The following is an 18,886-nucleotide window of genomic DNA, read 5'->3' as shown; positions in this document are numbered from 1 at the left end:
CAGTTGTGAAGATCTTTGGTTTTTCTGAAGGAACCACACAAATATAACTACAAATGTGGTTTCTCTAGCTGCATGATTTTTGCCTATAGTAAAGTAAGGTGTTCTACCATATAAAGGCTCCAGAGGAGAGAGCAGGAAATGTTGAGGATGTTTTCCTCCAAATCAAAGGGAAATAGGAATGAGAAATTGTTACTGATTGTGAAAAAATAGGAATAAGGCAGACGGTCTTTATGTTTCAGCAACACACCTTGGATAACGTTTTTTTTTCCTGAGCTGCTAATGCTAGCTTTGGATTACAATTCACTTTGAAATTAAATCTGACATGTGTACCCATCTTACAGAGCCATGAATGCTAATCACCTTCCTTCTCATGGAAGACTTTCCCGGTAAATGTTAGACATCTGATACCCGCCGTAGATGCCTTAGTGTGGCTCATACCAAGATGATCTGTACAGGTGTACGAATTACTGGCAGAGCCATGGGCCCCTGGCACTGATGATCAGACCAGCAAAGACAGAGTCAGTGCCATAAAGGCTTCAAAGCACTCACTGATTATTCAGAACAGGGGGACCTGTGCACAACAGGTCGTTGTGTACCCCACCTCGGGATAGAGGGATCAGGACCTTCAGAACAGGGGGAATGTGGACACACACCTGTGTTGCAGGAATGTGTGTGTGTGTGTGTGTGTGTGTGTGTGTGTGTGTGTGTGTGTGTGTGTGTGTGTGTGTGTGTGTGTGTGTGTGTGTCTAATCATGAAGTCATTAATTACTTGGTGAAGGATTTGTTAAAAGGACACTTTAAGTTTGTTCAGCAAATGAATGTGCAGGAATTTTCTTTTTATATATTTTCCTCTGCAGACTTTCAGTTATTTGTAAATGCAAAACCATAAAAGAGATACAAGAGTTCAAACATAGTGCAAAAATTAAGCAAATGACTCATTTAGCCCAGGAAGGCAATTTGGAAATTGTTTAAAAGATTACGGCTGTAGATACACCATCTTACTAACAGAATCTGTTTGGCGTGGTTCATAAGGAATAAAAGTTTTTAGTGCATCAAAGCTACATTGGAAAACAAAATAATTACATTAAAGGTTTTGTTTTTTTATAATTTAGTAACAATATATTACACAAATTCCAAATTTATACTTAACAACAAAACATGGTATATATACTGTATATATTTATACTGTATAAATATATATATATACTGTGTATATATATATATTTATACTGTGTATATATATATTTATACTGTGTATATATATATATATATATATTTATACTGTGTATATATATATATATAAAAAGGAAAGGTAGCGGGAAATGCTCAAGGATTTTGGGTATATGTGTACATTTCCTCACAATTTGGCTCAAATAAATATCAAAAGTAAACCATGTCATCCAGTTGAAAAATACCAGACTAGGACTTCTTTTTTCAGAAAAGGGCTTGAATAAGAAATTTAAAGAAAAAGTAAAGAGTAGACACAACAGGACTTAAATATTCCTGGAGAAAAAAAGAAACCAATAAACACTCCTCTGTGTTAGTCTTTTACATTCCTCAAAATATCAGCCATTGTCCTGTTGAAACTTGATTCACTGACACAGCAGAGCACAATTCGTTTCTTAAACACGTGAGACCTGACAGATAAGATGAGTTTCTCTCATACGCAGCGGTTGTTCTGAAACATCCACTGCATACCTTAGCACCAAAGGCTATTGTGTTCATTTGGTTAATAAATTAGGCAATAAGGTACTGCATAAGTACTGTGAGCACATGAAACAGCTCTGAATGCATTCGAGGAGGTTTTCACAAGTGACCAAGTATTTGCAGTGTTCAAATTTTCCAGAAATGAAAGCTTAAAAGAACCGATTGCTACAGCAGTGCAGCCATGCCTTAGAAGGATGTCGGAGTCACTCGTGGAGCAAACATCCAGTCGTACCGCTCTTCTCCGCCCACCAAGTGAGTTGGATCAGTCTGAACAGTCTGCTTGGTGAGTGTCCTGCTGTGGTTTTTCAGTTCATCAGCTGTACTGCTTGATTATACCTCCATTGCCTTTTGTTCTTTTGCCTTTGCTGAGTACCTGTTTACACCAGACAAATGATCCTGAAATGTTACCAAGGCTTCTCTGGTTTTTACTTTCACTTCTATTTACAGTCTCAGCTGAACATCATCACAATTAATATGGCTTTTATAGTCCCTTAAGAGTACATGTTTCAGCACAGTGCAGGAGTTCACTCAAAATTTACAAAATAAAGGGCTTTGGGACAGTTGGTAAAACACAGAAAGTTGGTAAAACACAAAGTCTTTAAAGCGAGTGCCGGAGAAAAAAAAGACAAACATGCAACATTTCTCTTTTTTTGGTTTGTTTTCTACTTTCAGTGTTCAGCTTTTTTTTGTTCATCGTCCTCTTTACTTATCCTCCCTGCCTTCTCCCGCACGCTCTGATTGTCTAGTTGTCTGTCAGTCAGTAAGGCCTCCAGACGGACTCATCCAAGCGGCCCGAGGCGCTCATGGCTGTGGGGGAGTTGCTGTGGCTGCCGTCAGCCTCCACGCCCTCGCTCTGGTTGTTCAGGTTCATCAGACTGTTGGTCCCTCCGGTGCCCCCAGCCCCCGAGCAGGACAGCAGACGGGTGGGAGAGCGCTCGCCCCCGGTGTTCCCCGGTGCCACCATGGAGAACTGGTAGGATCCAGAGCCTGTGCCGTAATACAGGTAGGAGTTGGACTGGAAGTTCTGGGTCTGGTTGTTCGAGTAGGGTGGAGGCAGGTAGGTGTGGAATCTAGAAGAGGCTGACATGCTGAGGCCGCTGATGCCAGTGCTGGAGGTGTTGGCGGAGTAAGGGAAGGCCCCGGGGTAATGCATGCGGGGGTCTGAGAAGCGAGGGTCAGTCAGCGGCGACAGAGATGGGAAGGTGGTCCTCTGTTGGAAGAGATCTGTAGTCCCTGTTGGCAGAAACAGAGAAAGTAAAGGTTTGAAAAAGTCAACAAACATTCGGCCATGAATGAAGACTTCTGTTGTGATTATGAAACATGCGGTTTAGCGATTTCTCATTTTTCTATTACTCTAAAAAAAAAGAACGACCCACATCTCAACAACAGCAAACCTCTCCAAACCCCCAATTCTGAGCTCAGATTTCTTGCGATATGCCTGTCCATGGAAATGTTTGCTCAAAGTAATGAACTGAGACATTTTTTTGCCTAATAAGTCATCAAGCACTGACAGCACATCATCCCACAGCCTCATGCACAAGCCTGAAGTTATGAAAAGGCCCCCTCGCCACAGCCCTCCTACCAGTCATACAAAAGAGAGTAACGCAGTAGTACTCTGTCTTTCTCTGAAAAGAGGCATTGTCAGTGGTGAGGGGTGCTTTGTATAAACACCGACGGATCGTTGCGCTGTTGTGCAGCTTATCATAAATCACACTTGGGTGACAGAAGAGGTCAGTCACAATCAGAGACCGACAGCAAGAGGGAAAAGGAAAATGAAAGAAAAGAAGGTAGGAAAGGAAGAGAGAGAGAAATGTTTTTCTGTGTGAATATCCTCTAATGTGTATCACAGTCCAGGACCTGTCAGAATTAAATGCCAGTTGTAATCTCACAGGTAACAGAGCACAGTTGAACCCAGGTGTTAGGACTTCAGTTTCACTGCACACTTTCTAATTTATTCAGCTGACAAAAGGAAAATAGTGATATTGCCCGAGGATTTGACTTGGCAGTTTGCTACTCTGAGACTTTGGGCCGCTACTGTCACCAACTTAGCTCCTTAAGTCAAACACCATATTGCTCCTCTTACTTAACTGAAGAGTATTACTGGCTGATCTTACATCTTAAGCTTTGGATGTGAACTCACAGTCCTGCAGTCATGTAGGACTTCTGAACACTGCCTGCTGCCACCTACTGTAGCATTTGAGTTTGGACCATGGTGCAGCGACAGTTATGTTTCATATTTCTGCTGCATTATACAGTATAAGTTGGTATTAGTAGGAGGTATCATATCAGTCTTATGAGTATTAAGCCACTTACGCCATGCTTAGTAAACCTCTATAGTATTTACCCTCCCCATTGATTTCTCAGGCCATTAGCTTATATGTAAGTCACTAAAAAGCAGTCAGGGGAATCGCACACTAGCATCGTGGCTGTTTTGATTCCACAAACATTGCATTATAATGCTCAGGTAGAAGTCTTGGCTGACAAGTTAAGCATGTTGAGTCTTTGCGCTCATAACGCTCAGATATTTTGGAAGACGAAAAGGTGGCCAGCAGCCAGGCCGAAATATTCTGCAACTGTAAACGCCCTTAATCTACTCTACTCTACAGTGACTAGGGAGAGTTCCTCATACCTGATGTCAACATAACAGTACGCTCCATCTACACCTGCCACTTGTACACACTCTCCTGCACCCTACACACACCTCAATCCATGGTTATTTCTCTGTGTGGCTTTCATGGGTCCAATGTGCCCACATGACTGCAAGTGTAAAATGTGGATTTAGATGGCAGAGAAAAGAGAGCTTGTATTTGTGAAATAGCAAGCGCTTGCACGCCATAGCCCTGAGGGGGGGAGAATGCCAAACTTGCGTGCCACAGTCTTGTTGAAATGTCTTTTCCCTATGTCTGGAGAACAGGGTCCATTTTCAGCTACAAAAAAATCTGTTCCTTTGCAATTTCCATGGCCCCTGCAAGATTTTTTATTTTTTTTTTCAACAACACACTTCTGCAGTTGAATTTCCTCTTCTTTTTGGGAAGAGGGAGTTTGGTGGTGGGGGGGGGCTGTTTCTTTTTCCAGAGTCTACCAGGCATTGGAGTCAGACTCCGTATCTGATTTCACGCGAGGAAAATCCAAGCCTTCAGCTGCTGTTGATTCGGGTGAAGTGGAGTCGGCCCACTAATTCCTACCGGACTCCCAAAAAGCCTTTGCTCTCTCTCTCTCTCTCTCTCTCTCTCTCTCTGGCTCTCTCTCTTGCTGATTTTCTCTCTCTCCCCCTTTTTCTTTCTCTCTCTCGCTGGCTCTCTCTCTCTCTCTCTCTCTCTTTAGCTCTCTGCCTCTCTCTCTTGGCGACTTACCCTCTCTCTCTCTCTCTCCCTTTCTCTCTGTCCCTTCATCTCTTTCTGTCTGTTCTAAATTTAGGCTTCAGGGTGAAGCTGGGGAGGAGATGTGTAGCGTGGGGACTTGATGAATCTGGCTGCTGCCGCCCTCCCCGCTCATGATCTCCATTTAATTGGAGTCGGTGGAAACGTGTTGGCTAAACTGCGGTGGGGATCGACTCCTGTGTTCTGTCAGCGGAAACTGGACTGGACACTTATCACAACACCTTAATGGGCTTGTCCAGTACCAGCCTCTTGGCTGTGAACCAGAGGAAGCCTGCTACTACCCTAAACTCTCTAAAGTACAGCAGCTCCCTCTGGAGGAGAGGGCTAAACAAACTACTCTGTGATTGAAAAGCAAAGTTTTGCAGTCTGCTTTTTCTCCCTTTTAACTACGTTGCATACCTTACTGCATCCCCACCCTCCCCCACCCAGTATAAGTACAGGCTTCACTGTTGTGGCTGTGGTAACAGTGGTGTATCTTTGGCAGAGAGGGTCTTCCTAACTGAGCCTAGTAGTAGCTGCCTGTAACCTCTGCGGCCTAAAACCACACATGATCTCCATTAGGCTCATCTGAAATGTGTTGACTAAATTGCAGGGACAGGAGAGGGGATGGACCCCAGAGGGCTAGCTGGCACAGTCTGCCGTCTGTGATGTTCCCAGTCTATGAAGCGGGTAGCTGGGAATCAGGGTTTTTATAGAGAACATAGTGTTCCAGTGCTCTCTCTTTCTCTTTTCTCTGCTAGCTCTGAAGCACAGAGCCACGCACTTAATTCTGCAGCAAGGGTGGAGTCCTCCTCCTCCTTTTTGCCTAGCTCAATAAGTCCACTAGTCCACAGTCAAGCGTGTAACCCAGATACGACGGGAGGTTTGCCTCATTTGCTTATGGGGGAAACTGATTTTGGTTGTTAACATAAGTGTAAGTTTGAGGCGGCCATGTCTGCGTGTGTAGTTGTGCGCAGGGCTATGTGTGTATATGCGTGTGTGTCCACATACGATGGCTGGCAATGAGGAGATGCAAATCCAGGCGCTCACCTGTGAAATGTTTACTCAGGCTTGATGCAAACTGTGACGGCCAGCGCCCAGGGAATGGTGTCTAAGGCAAATAAGTGGAGGGAAGGAAAAGGGAGATAGAAACGCCTAGGCTTGTCCACACCGTGCTGTGCAGTGAGATTGTTTTCTCATCGTCTCCCTCATATCATCCCTAAAGAGACTCTGCTGTGCTGGACTGTTGATTTTATACCTCCTTTCAGAGGTAGAGAGTGTCTGATTTACTGACTGGTTTGGGTCATTTGAACGGATGCCATTAGGATGAGTAGTCACTGTTGATAACATGGCGATGATGACAAGGCAGCATAATGCCAGGGCAGATCTGCTGCTGCACAGGCCAAAGAATAGGAGACCCAAATGAACACAGACGATCTACAGGTGTTTATTTAAGGACCAAGGCTTTGGGGCCAGAACATCATGTCGAATGCAAATGATAATCACCTCTGTACTGTGGCACCACGGTCAACAGCCCCAAAGCCTCCGCCATGTTTATCGTGTGAGCGCGGAGGATTTTGCATGTCCCCAACTTGTGACATGCAATACTAGCAAGTGTAAAGGAAGGTTGTGATTACAAAAAAACCTGAGATTTTCCTAATGCATCAACGAACATGGTGACGTGAGTAATATGTTTAAGTAAATCCTTGTCTATGAGGGATATGATACTTTCTTGTAAAGCTACAACATGATGTGTTTTGCTGTCCATAGACCATAGATATTGTTGTTGTAAGGATAAAGGTATATGAATAAAAGTATCATCATCATTCATTATGTCTTCTCCCATCTCTGTCACATTTTCTTTACTGTTGGGCTGGAATTTCAAGTTTATGTCAGACATATCCTCTCACCGACCGTCACTGTCACTCTGTCACATTTTTCACACCATCGTGAATGTTTTGCTCTGCAGTGAATCTGTGGCTAGAAAAGGCCTTGCACAAGCAGTAATTCCCAGTCTCACCACTCAAACTGTCAAATTTCTGTTTTCAGCTTCAGGCATTGTATCCTATCTGATAAACTTTAGAAAGAAGAGCAAGACCAGTGAGCCCAATATAAGTCTTCTTTCGTCTTTCTTCAGTGTGTGTGTGTGTGTGTGTGTGTGTGTGTGTGCGTGTCTTAATGTCTGTCCTCATCACAGTGTGATTGGATTACTGTCTGGTGTTGTGTGTTGGTTTCTGGGTAGGGGACGGAAAGGAGACTGAGGGGGCTGTTAGACAGCAGCAAATATCCAAATCACCAAGACACAAATGAAAGAAAGTGGGAGGGAAGGAGGAAGAGGAAGAAAAAGAAGGCCGGCAGAGTGGTGGCGTCCTAGGAATGTTCTGGGATGTAGTAGGGCCCTACAGGCAAAATGAAACACACTCCAAAATTGTCACAACAAATGGCACACCCTGAGTTATGCCTGCCTTTCCAGCTTCTCCACTTCGGCACTGTTTGTTTCAAAGGCTGTGAGAGTCTCTGCTAATTAAAATAAATTAGTTTGGAAATCTTCAGATTGTTCTGAGATGTTCTTGAAAGATATACCATTTGGAAGGTATGACCTTACTTTGGCAGTCCCAACTGCATCAATTATCTCCTCTGCATTTTTTGAGCCTGTTTGCTCACTCTTAGTAATTAAGGCCATTGTTTACTAGTGACCTCACCCCTGATGCTGCTTGTTCATTGGTACTTTCATTATGATTATGTTTTGGCAACTAACAAACACCCTTTGAAAAATTTTTTCTCATTAACACACACACACACACACACACACACACACACACACACACACACACACACACACACACACACACACACACACACACACACACACACACACACACAAGAATAGGCAGGCACATCCTCAAATTCTCATCAAATTTTGGGGCAGATCAGAGGAGTAGACTTTTGTGTGAGGGAAAAAAAACTTGAAAGAGTAGCCAAAAACATAGTTATACGTGACTCTATGGCACAGCAAAGTTGGGAAGAAGGGCATCTTAATGTCTCACCTGGCCATGGTCTCAGGTCCTCCTCCACCTTGCATGTCTTCAGAGCGGGGGTGTCCATTTGCTCCTGCCAAAGGGCTGTATAATACAAAATGTGAACAGTAGGTGAGCACTAGGGTCTCCATATTATAAAGAAGTCAGTGGAGATATTCTGTTTGTGTGGGGCTGCACAATTTTACTGTTTTGAGAAATGCAGAGAAATGTGTGGGCTGTATATGTGTGAGGGTCAGGAAGCCGCTGCCTGAGTCTTAGAAATCTAAAGCGCATTCCAAAAAAACCCTCCATGACAGACTTGTCAAAACTGTCCTGACATCTGGCGGTTTGGAGATGTGTCTTCCTGTCACAGGTTGGCCTCTGCTGACTGAGCAGTGAAGACTGGGAAGAGGAGGGGTGGTTTTCTCACCAGAGTGAGACCAGGCCTGGAAAAACATGCTTGATGGGTGCATGGGAGATATTTTTGGGTCTTTCAGACGAGACACTGGAGAGGCAGCGGAGACCTGTGAAGCACAGGGTGCTCGCTAGCCTGTCCAGCGAAGCTGTCAGGAAGCGAAGGAGGGTCAAGGACCTACTGGCCCAACGCGTGGGACCCTGCTTCACACTCAACGGCCACACCACAGGAGGCCTGACACAAACAGGGGCTGTTTGCTCTAGGTCTGAGACGGTGCAGTTGTTACAAGAGAACTTGCACGGAGCTCTGTGGACATGGGCAGTCTCAGCACATGGGTTGTAAAGAAGTCTAGTCTACATGCCTTTGAGCAGTGTTAAATATCGCTAAAAGCTTTTTTCCTCAAATGCATGTAAATGTTCTCATCATAAAGATAGAAACCTGTATAGTGTATAACCCCATTTTTTTCTCATGGTGCTCTACTTTTAATTACAACAGCAGTCAACCATGTGTTATCACTATGACTCTGTCCTCTGCTGCTGAGATCCCGCAATATAGTAAAAACCTAACCTCCTGTAGTGGCAATTAGGATGGAGGAGGATGCCAGAAGCAGAGAGGGGGGTGGTGCTGGGCTGTTCACCTATAGCCGAAGTGGACTCAGCATGTGTAAGATCTTTGCTTCCCCTGGAGCTCCTCCACTTCCTTTGCAAAGGCCCAAATCAGCACTCAGTCAACGAGAGGTCCTGCACTATGCCTCACAATGGCAAATTCTTACACATAAATGGTCTTATTCAGAAAGGCTTGCAAGCAGCTGGTACGATTCGCTCAAGAAAATAAACATTTCCTTCAAATATTTTGATTGGCCAGCAGACAACGTCAATACCAGAGGCACAGATTACCCCTGTTAATAAGAGGACCAACCCCTTTGGTGGAGCTGAGGAGTGGGGAAGGAAGGGGCTGAAATGGGAAGAAGTGGCGACTGCGTCACTAATAAGTAGCTTTGGGGTGGTGCCAGTGTAGTTTCGGGGAGGACACAAATAAACACATGCACTACTTTTAAAGTGCATGTGGAGATGAAAGGGATGGCTGAGAAGATGTCTGAGCCAAAATGGCGTCCATCCTCGTGACTCGGGATCCAGCAACGCCTCTGAGACATGTAATGTGCCTGCCGTAATGAAGCGTGTCATTGAGACACAGTGAATGCCGGTCCTTGTGCTGGCTTCCTGCTTCACTTAGGCCTTAGGCGTCGCAACGGGGAGAGAATGTGAAAGAGCAAGCAAGAGAGAAAGAAAGACGCCAGCAAGGGAAGGAGAGAGAAAGAGAGCGTGTTAGAGAGGGGAGGAACACGGCCTTGGCTCAGCTATGTGGGACATTTGATATGTCTTTTGAGCCCTCACTTATAACGTGAGCAAAAACAAACACATGGGCTGAAAAATCCTATGTTCTCTTAGAGAGCTTGTCATCCTCCCGCCCTTCCCCTCTCCCCAGACTCAATAGAGACTGTTCATGGCACACATGTAGTTTCTGTAATTGCTGAAATGTAAAACTCAGCCCGACTCTGATGTGAAATTATAACTTACACAAACAGTTGAGTCTGGTAAAAAACAACTTGCTCTCACTTCTCTTTTTTTTTCTTTTTCTTTTTTTCCACCAAGGAGGCGGCTTCAAAAGATTCTTTTTTTTGTTGGAAAACAGAAACATTTTCAGTTTGAATTATTCATCTCAGGGTCACAAAAAGAGAGTAACCACAAGTGAAGCTTTCAGGCACCATAACAAATAAACTCCGTGGTGGCCATTGACATATTATGTAAATAGTGGAGTGTAGAAGTAAAACAGAGTGTCTAAAGGACTGGTCCAGATTCCTGCTCGTTTTGATTGTATTGGCCTCAGAGGGCCAGCTTCCTGCTTGGTTTTGGCAGAAATCAGCATGAAACCCAACTAGCGTAACGGCTATGCTCAAAAGTCCACACCACAGCTACCTGACGGTGCTAATTTCCTGTCTTGCGCTTGCTTCTAATTGGCTGATCATGTCACTCTGGATGTGTGAATTAGTGTGAGCGGCAGTAGGAGGGTGCTGCCTCGAACCTGGGGGGCCGGCCAGCTTGTTTATGTGGAGTAAACAGTGTGGTCACTGTGGACGAAGGAGGAGGGGCACGGCTGCATTGGGCCGGTCCTCCATCAAACAGGACTTTCTCAAGCTAAGTCCAGTCTAGAGGCCACAGCCTGAACATACTGAACAAGAGGGCCACAGCTGCAGCAGATGTGTGCCAGTTGAGCAGAAGGAAGCCAGAAGTACCAACATTTGTGGAAGTGTCATTAATAGAAAAGCTTTGCTCCTTTTTAAATAGAATTTGAAAGATAAATGCTGAGTACATTAAAAAAAAAAGAAGTGTGCAATGTATTACTTCTGCAAGATTCTACTGACATTTTAATAACATCACCACATGGGTCACACATTCAGACAGACAGGCACATTTTTGGGCTCTCATCAAAGCACTGAGAACTTGACTTGATGGCAGAACGTTATGTTAGTATCTGATATTCATCTTCAGAGAAGAACACACAGGTGTTGGAACAAATAACATGTTAAATGATACCACCTCAAAAGTGCCAGGACTTTCTTTTTGGATGATTAAATTGCTTCTGCCCCCCCCCCCCCCCCGTTAAAACACATTTAAGTTAAAAGAGCCGCTTTCGTCTCAGCTGTCTGTTAGAGGCTGTGCCAGGGGCTTGTTAAGTTTTGTCTGCATTTAAAAATGGAACAAGGTAAAACTGGGGTCTGTTTTCTGCTTTACACTTTGAGGGAAATCAAATTTTCTACCAACTGTTTGCTTTTATTAAGAATAGAAAGAACTGTGTCTACATCATAAATGCAACGCCACAGTTAGATGTTAGAGAACGAACTACATTCTGTATCAGAGAAAGGGAAAATCTGCCACCCACAGACACATATAGTATACACATGTACCTCACTTGAGGTTTTGAAAACCAGAATAACAATTTAGTACTTGATTGTCTGAGTGTCAGATTTGCTTGACTGGACTAGTTGAACCATGTATTTTCAACCACACAAATACACACGCGCGCGCGCACATACATACACGCACTTTATGGGCGCCCTCTCAGAGAGTCATTCCACATGTCTAGCAGGCTTACCTGTGGCCAATGAAGAACAAAAACAAGCAGCGAATGCAGCGTCTGCCAGCGTGCAGGAATCCTGTCACTGCATGCACTGTAATGAGCTCTTAATTACCCTGGCTGTCTGGGGCACAAACGGAGAACTTGCAACACTAGCACGGAACGGTGTATATATGTGTGTGTGTTTTGTTTTTTCAATGTGCCTATGTTGCAATCATCTGCGTGTGTGTGTGTGATTTAAGAATCCAGGGCAGTGTTGAGCTGATGTCTGAAGACATGTCCTGTTGACATCAAAACAGACAGTATTTCATGGCTCAGACAACAAAATGAAGCAAGGAGGCTTTAGGATGAGATGACGCTGTATTTTCTTATTTAGTTGTCTTCAAGGGGAAAATGCAAGGTCCCAGCCCTGGATAATGGAAAACATCTTTTGTAACAGCGAGACGGGAATCCACTTAATTATAATGTGTTGATGGGCGATCCATCACCCAGCAATTCCCAAACAAACAGGCCCTGGGATTTAAAGTTATCTGCAAAATACAACAGTGTCTGGCAGGGCTGCCAAAAGCAGAGACGTGTGTGCTGTTGATATGTAAACATCTCGGTGTGTCTCTGAATGGGATTTATTACAACAGGTCTATTTTTGTTTGAGCTTTGCTCGTAATACTGTAGTGTTGTCTGTGCATGATTCCTACACATACAGGAGCACTCTGTTTGATCTGAGCAGTGACACACACATCTCCAGTCTGCTGCTCAGGCACTCCAGCAGATAGACGTGGTGGGAGGGAGAAAGGGGCCTCTGCTCTGTTATTTAATTATTTTACCACTCTTGCCCTGCGGTATGCCGTCATGATGGTAATACCACAGATTAAGGTGTGTGGTTTTTACAGCCCTTCCCCTCCTCTATCTCCCTCACACACACTTCTTATAGATGGCCTCCAGTCACTGGCAACTGTAACATGAAGCTCAAGGCCTTAACAGTCTCTGACAGTTCCAACTGATGTTAATGTGTTATGTCTGCTCACAGTGTATGTACATATGTGTGTGTTGCAACAACGCAGCCCTTTGAAGCCTGACAGGCCAATGACGCTCTGATTCCTGCCCTAATCCTGTACTAGGCAGACGAGAGCAGAGCAAAGAGCTCCTCTTCGTCTGCTGTCTGGACCAAGTCTGTACACCTCTCATTGCCGACTGGGGCGCTTCCCCCCGCGTAGTCAAGTCAGCCCTCAGAAACCTAAAGCTCCCAGTAAAAGCTTAGCTGCAGGGGGCTTTTTATTGGCAGACAACGCACAGAGCTCACGCCAAACTCTAAACCATCAGAAAATTATCATCACAGTGCCTGTATTGTGTTGAAGCTCCACACTGTTTATTTTCAGCGTAACCGGTCGGTGGTGTTTCTAAAATGGCTGACACGTTTTCTGCTCAGTACAGGCTGTGCGAGGGAACAAAATCAACATCAACAGTAAGTAAGGACATGGGGGAGCAGGGTAAAAGACCCTGTGTTCTCCACAGTCAGCTGTTAGATAGGACCATACTGGTGACTCAGCGCTGGCTAAGCTTAAGCACAAGGCCAAACACTGGTGTATGGCTGTGATACACACTGATAGAGTTCCACCCACACATGGCGCAGCACTAACAAATAAGCTCTCCTGTACACAGCAACATGCTGATACAAAGGTAATGAGGTTCATTAGCTAGCATAACTAGAGAGTAGGTGGGATAGGAAAACTGTGTGTGTGCGTGTGTGTGTTTTAGGTCTGCATGCTCCCAGACACGGCATCCAGTTAAAGAGGCTCTGACATATGATGGAGAGTGAACACTCATCCTCACTCCAACCGTCACCCACGCAGCTGTCCACAGCGCACACACATGCTTGAAACAACCCCCTCCCCTCCATCGCACCACCTCAGTCTGAGTCTCAGACCCCCCACCCCCGCACATTCGACCATTCTGAGAGTGACGTGATTGCCAAGGTAGCGGGCGGCTGTTACATTCCTGAGGCTGTAGTGTGCGGTGTGCGAAGGCCAGCTCCAGCACCCAGGCCAAGCGCGGTTGGCAGCACCCGCCATGCCACCTGGCCACAGACTCAACCCTGCACACTGTGGGGCCCGGTACCACCAACGCAGGGCATCCAGGGACAGAGCTGACACGAGCTTCCCCTTGGATGGCCAACACATATAACAGCTCCTGGATTAGTGGAACAGATCTCAAAAGCCCCCCATAGAGGAAATGCACATGAAGGGCACTTTGCTTAGTTTAATGCCGGGCGAATGGCATGTACTGTGTTGATGTGTAACAGATCTCTATTACAGATTACTTACCCACTGGCCAAATAAAACTATATATGTTTGTTTTATTAAAGGAGGTATTTAACTTCTAAGTAAGGGCAATTAATGTGAGTGGAAATTTATGGTGTGATTTTGGGGATGTTGGTTGGTTGTGGTTGTTTGGATCAGTGGTCCTCACCTTGTGTGGTGCCGAGGTGGGTTTGGTGGATGGGGCGGGGATTATTGTTCACTGGGCCTATTCGCATAGTCCGCTGGTAGCGCTCGATCTCTGACAGCCTGTCCGAGAACTGCATCTTCTGGGGGTCTTCTATCTTCACTCTGTGCCCTGAAACAGCAACATGAGAGGATGGGTAAGAGAGGAATCGAGGACTTGCTAATTTACTGCCTACACAACCAGGAAAAGGGCGCAAAATGGCACTTTATATTTCCAGAGTTGTACAAAAATAGCAAAAACAATAATGAGAGTCCTTTTGGAAAACTTCTCTTTCTCTCTCAAATCTCAATGGAGCCGGGCAGTTTGACATGTCCTGGCAAAACAACCTCTCTTTGCCTGTCTCAACTGTAATTAATGTGAAATTGGCTTGGACTGTGAAGACCATCAGTATCCTCACACACACACACTCACACAGGATGAAATTATATAAGGGGAGACAGGGACACTGTCACCATGTTTTCAGCTTCCAAATGCAAAAATATTATTAGAATGTTAGCAGACCTTGAAATACATTGGCTAGACACTAAGTGTTACCCAAGCTGCACCTGCTGCCGCGTCATCCACAGATAACGATAGCATAAGTGGTTGAAAATAATTGCTTGAGGAATGTTGTTTTCCCTGAACCTAAAGTCTACGAAGTCTATGAATTCTTACATTTCTGTGAACTGATGAAGTTAAGTTATATTTATCTTTCCATCTTGCTTAAAAAACAAGAAATAATGAGTAGATCTACTGATCTCACAAACACCCACACATACACACACACTCAGGTCTGACTGACACAGCACTTAGTCAGAAGGAAACACCCAGACAAAGCTACCAAACCATGTAGTCATCAGTCTTAAACATAACAGACAAAAAGAGAAAGACTGAAAGAGCTTTTGTAGGTGTGTGTGTGTGTGTGTGTGTGTGTGTGTGTGTGTGTGTGTGTGTGTGTGTGTGTGTGTGTGTGTGTGTTTGTGTGTGTGTCTGTAAGAGCATGTTTGTTTGCAGGAGGTGAGAATGATTGCTGATTAAGTGAAGCATATCTGCTGCATCTCTTTAATCCAGACCCGGAAACTAACGCACTTAGCACCGTTATCATCACTTTGATGTCCTGTTCAGGGAGATGGTAAAAAAAACAAAAAAATCTGATCATACCTTTTATTTAGACGCCCACATGTACGCTTACATGTAGAAATACACATACTCAAACACACACATACATGCACATGCTCCACATGTGAACACACCTTAAATATCAGATGTGAGTCCGGATGAGGGCTTTGCCTCTAATGGGAGGAAGAGATTTTAATGTAACTATCAATGCACCAAAACTGTGTTTGAACCACCATGTATACATTCTGTGGTTTTCTCCCTGGCATCTCTACAGAGTAGCCTAATGTGAAGTAATGGCTGGATTTGAATATTTTATCACTATATAAAGGGGGCAAGGCAGACGGACCAATATGGATTTTACCCGTCCTTTCTCTCCACTGACCCATGGGCAATATATCTTCCCTCTGAGGCTGACCCATGGGTAAAGTTTCCCTCGTTTACCGCTCTGTCCATTTGTTTGTGCCCACCACAACCTCTCCTCCATCCTCTCTTTACAAACTATATAGAAATATCTAGCTCCACTGCCCGCCAACACACATGCATACAGATACAAACAGGGTACGCAGGCACACATAGATGCACGGACACGTTTTAACAGAGGCAGGCACTAAAATCAAACTTCCTGCTGTCCCCAGTCAAAGTACAGCACAGAATACTTCGGTACTTTTTTTTTCACACCCACTGATCAACAGTTACGTTGCACTTTACTTGTGTGAGAAAGGAGAGACTCAGTCATGACTAATCTGTCTGAGCAGAGACAGCAGTTCTGTTGCTGCTCTACAGCTGTTTGTTTTCCCGAGCAATAGGACGTGGGATGCCAAAGGAAAGGACGAGGTGTGTGTGCGTGTGATTCCGACCACTGGCCGACCGGTTTGCTCCGTGCTGTTACTCAGGAACATATCCTGGGCAGACACACACCCCCTCACAAACTCTGTAATATCTTTTTTATTCACGCTCCCATGCAGCCAGTCTGCCATCTCTGCTCTTTAAACTGTGATGGAAGGAATGAAGGCCAGCGTTTTCACTCTCTCTTACTCTCTCTCTCAAATACACACACACAGCGCCAGGTCCAGGCTCCATCACCCACATAGACACTGTGGCTACTGTCTGTTCCAGGCCAGAGCAGGAGCGGCCAGGGGAAGCAACCCTCCAAATATAGCCCCTATATGTGTCCTTGTGTAGTTATTAAGAGATTTACACCACCTCAAACGGCTGAGGTCAGGGAAATGATACATCCCACCGCTCTATGGTTGGAAAAAAAGAGAGACAGGCAGGAAAAAAATGATAATTGGTCAGTTTTTCTGCGGCCAGTGGTGGTCTAAGATGAATTGGCTGGCTCTTTAGGGATGAAAGTGATCATTCAGCTGCCCACAAACACACACACACACACACACACACACACACACACACACACACACACACACACACACACACACACACACACACACACACACACACACACAAACACTCTTGAGCCTAGCTGTGGATCCTGTGGCCCACTTTCAGCTGGCAAGGACACACTGCGTTTGGTGACACACTGTTCATAGCATCCAGCAGGGGGTTTAGTGGGCTGTGAGAGCGTGATTTTTAAGGGGAGCAGAGGCTTCATTCAAACAAGGCCTGTAGCTCATTAACCCAGGGCCCACAATTGCTGTTAACACCACTCATCAACTGAGAGGTGGCTCAAAACTTTCTTTTCCCCTTCTCCTCTTTTTTTCGCTCTGCCTTTGTCTCTTGGATACTGATAAAATAAACCTATCAGTAAGACAGCACAATCACATTTAATTCCTTTCGCCTTTTACAAGACATTTTGTTTTGATTTTTACATGTAGCTACTAAAAAAAATTAAACTTTTATTTCGTTGAACTTGCATCCACGTAAATTTTGCAAGGCAACTGTGATAAGACTCTGTAGTTCCTTCTACTATATGTACAGTCCATAATAAGTTTGGCCATACAGGAGTTCTTTGATTCTGAGTTAAACTGTTTGTTTATCATTAACATGTACCTCCCTGCATGTGGTTTAAATCATGGGACAGCCCTACTTTGAACCTTATTTCTTCCCCGCACATTGACTCTGATTGAAAGAAAACAATTATTTACTGTAGAAAAGTTTTAATGACTCTCTAAAGCATTACAGTCACGGCCAGGGAAACAGAACCTGTATCCACCAGTTAAACCTTGTGTTAATACGCTCTCTTTGGCCAGTTGACCCTGACTGTAGCCGCAGTGTGTCTGCGCCGACCGCCGACATTCGACTTCTATGTACTCTACAGGGCCGGGGGCCAGAGGGGTGCGAGCGCGCCACACCATCCCCATTTCAGAGGGGTTTCTGTGGTTGGATGAATATTTAATGTGTCAGGGTGCACTTAGGCAAGAATGCCCTTGTTTTCCTCTCTATGATATCATAACCACAAGATAGAGCTGGGAGATGGGGGCCAATGCACACATGAGGCCTAAACAGCAGCGCTCAATATGCACCCCGAGCCAAAATGGATGCTAAAGGTTGTAGATTTACTAGCCTCCTCTCAGAGTAGCGGTCACATCATCTGAAAGCATTATAGAAGTCTATGAAGAGCAAATAAAATGCTTGATATAAAATGTCTGGTATTAACGATGTACTGAAAGGCGATGGCTGTGTTTTGAAGAAATAGGTGTGCCGTTCTGAGCCCTGCTTTGTTTTCTGTGAGTGTTTGTGTCTTTTTATTTCCTGAGTGTTTTATCTTTGCTGCAGCAAAACCTGAGATGTTGCTTTGCTCCTTTGCCCCTGTGCTTTGAAGCACATGGGAACAGGTTCAAGTGTAAGTGATTTGAAAAGTGTGAAGTTTTTTTTTGTTTTTTTTTTTTCTTCATGAGATTGCACCTGGTGCTCTAGGACCAGACCACATGAATGGTAAACTCCACTGATCCTTGCCCAGCCTTCCATCCACAAAGCCACTATCAGCTCAACACAGAGACAGTGTTTGCTCAGTAAGGTGACAGCCAGGCCTTCGACACTGACACCACAGCTAAATGATCACCCAATATGAACTGTTTCCTTCCTTCACCCCACACTTTTTCTCTACTTCTCCTCTCTTTCTCTGGCTGTTTGTCCCTGTCTCCATTGAAAGAAAGAAACATATGTTCCCGTCCAAAGGGAGACACATTAGACACAAGCTCTTTTTAGTGAAGGGCTGGGTGCTTTTTCAGGGGCAAAGTGAAACCCTATCTGGATGGCAAAGGGCAATACGTGCTTTGGCCGCAGCCCAAGTCTGCTCTGAATATATTTGAAGTGTAAATATTTGTATTTGACGTATAAATGGACTTGATAGGCCCCTGATAACAGACTAGAATTGATTTGGAGTGATGTATCACACTTAACACTGAAAACTATATCTAGACTGTAAAGTACGGTATAGGATTACATACAAAAATGTCTGGGCAGTGTAAGAAGCACTTCTGATACTAATATGATGGCAACTGATTTTGATATTTTTCTAATAGCTTTTAGCTTTTTTGCTGTGTTGTCTTAATTCAGTATTACCACAACTTAAAATGCATCTAGCTTTCCCTTTAGGTTAGGGAAGCCCATGCTGTATGTACTAATGTATTGAAAGTTAAGTGTTGAAAAGATGTTAACTTGAAAGTAGCATCCTTGTAAGACTTCTGAAAAAC

General features: G+C 44.5%; 1 protein-coding gene across 1 annotated transcript in view; it reads right to left on the bottom strand.

Moving 5' to 3' along the window:
• Positions 1 to 1,287: 1,287 nt before the first annotated feature.
• runx3 (RUNX family transcription factor 3) overlaps positions 1,288 to 18,886 on the bottom strand; it is a 29,377-nt gene continuing 11,778 nt past the window's right edge. Inside the window, exons 4-6 of the mRNA XM_040137841.1 lie at positions 14,100 to 14,246; positions 8,114 to 8,188; positions 1,288 to 2,940 (exon numbers count right to left, since the gene is read on the bottom strand). Of these exons, the coding sequence (XP_039993775.1) occupies positions 2,465 to 2,940; positions 8,114 to 8,188; positions 14,100 to 14,246 (698 nt within the window). The 3' untranslated portion in view covers positions 1,288 to 2,464. The remainder of the gene's footprint in view (positions 2,941 to 8,113; positions 8,189 to 14,099; positions 14,247 to 18,886) is intronic.

Source organism: Xiphias gladius, chromosome 10 (assembly GCF_016859285.1).
Source record: "Xiphias gladius isolate SHS-SW01 ecotype Sanya breed wild chromosome 10, ASM1685928v1, whole genome shotgun sequence".
Lineage (NCBI taxonomy): Eukaryota > Metazoa > Chordata > Actinopteri > Istiophoriformes > Xiphiidae > Xiphias > Xiphias gladius.
Note: the sequence above shows the minus strand (reverse complement) of the source record. Positions and strands in the feature narration are given on the sequence as shown.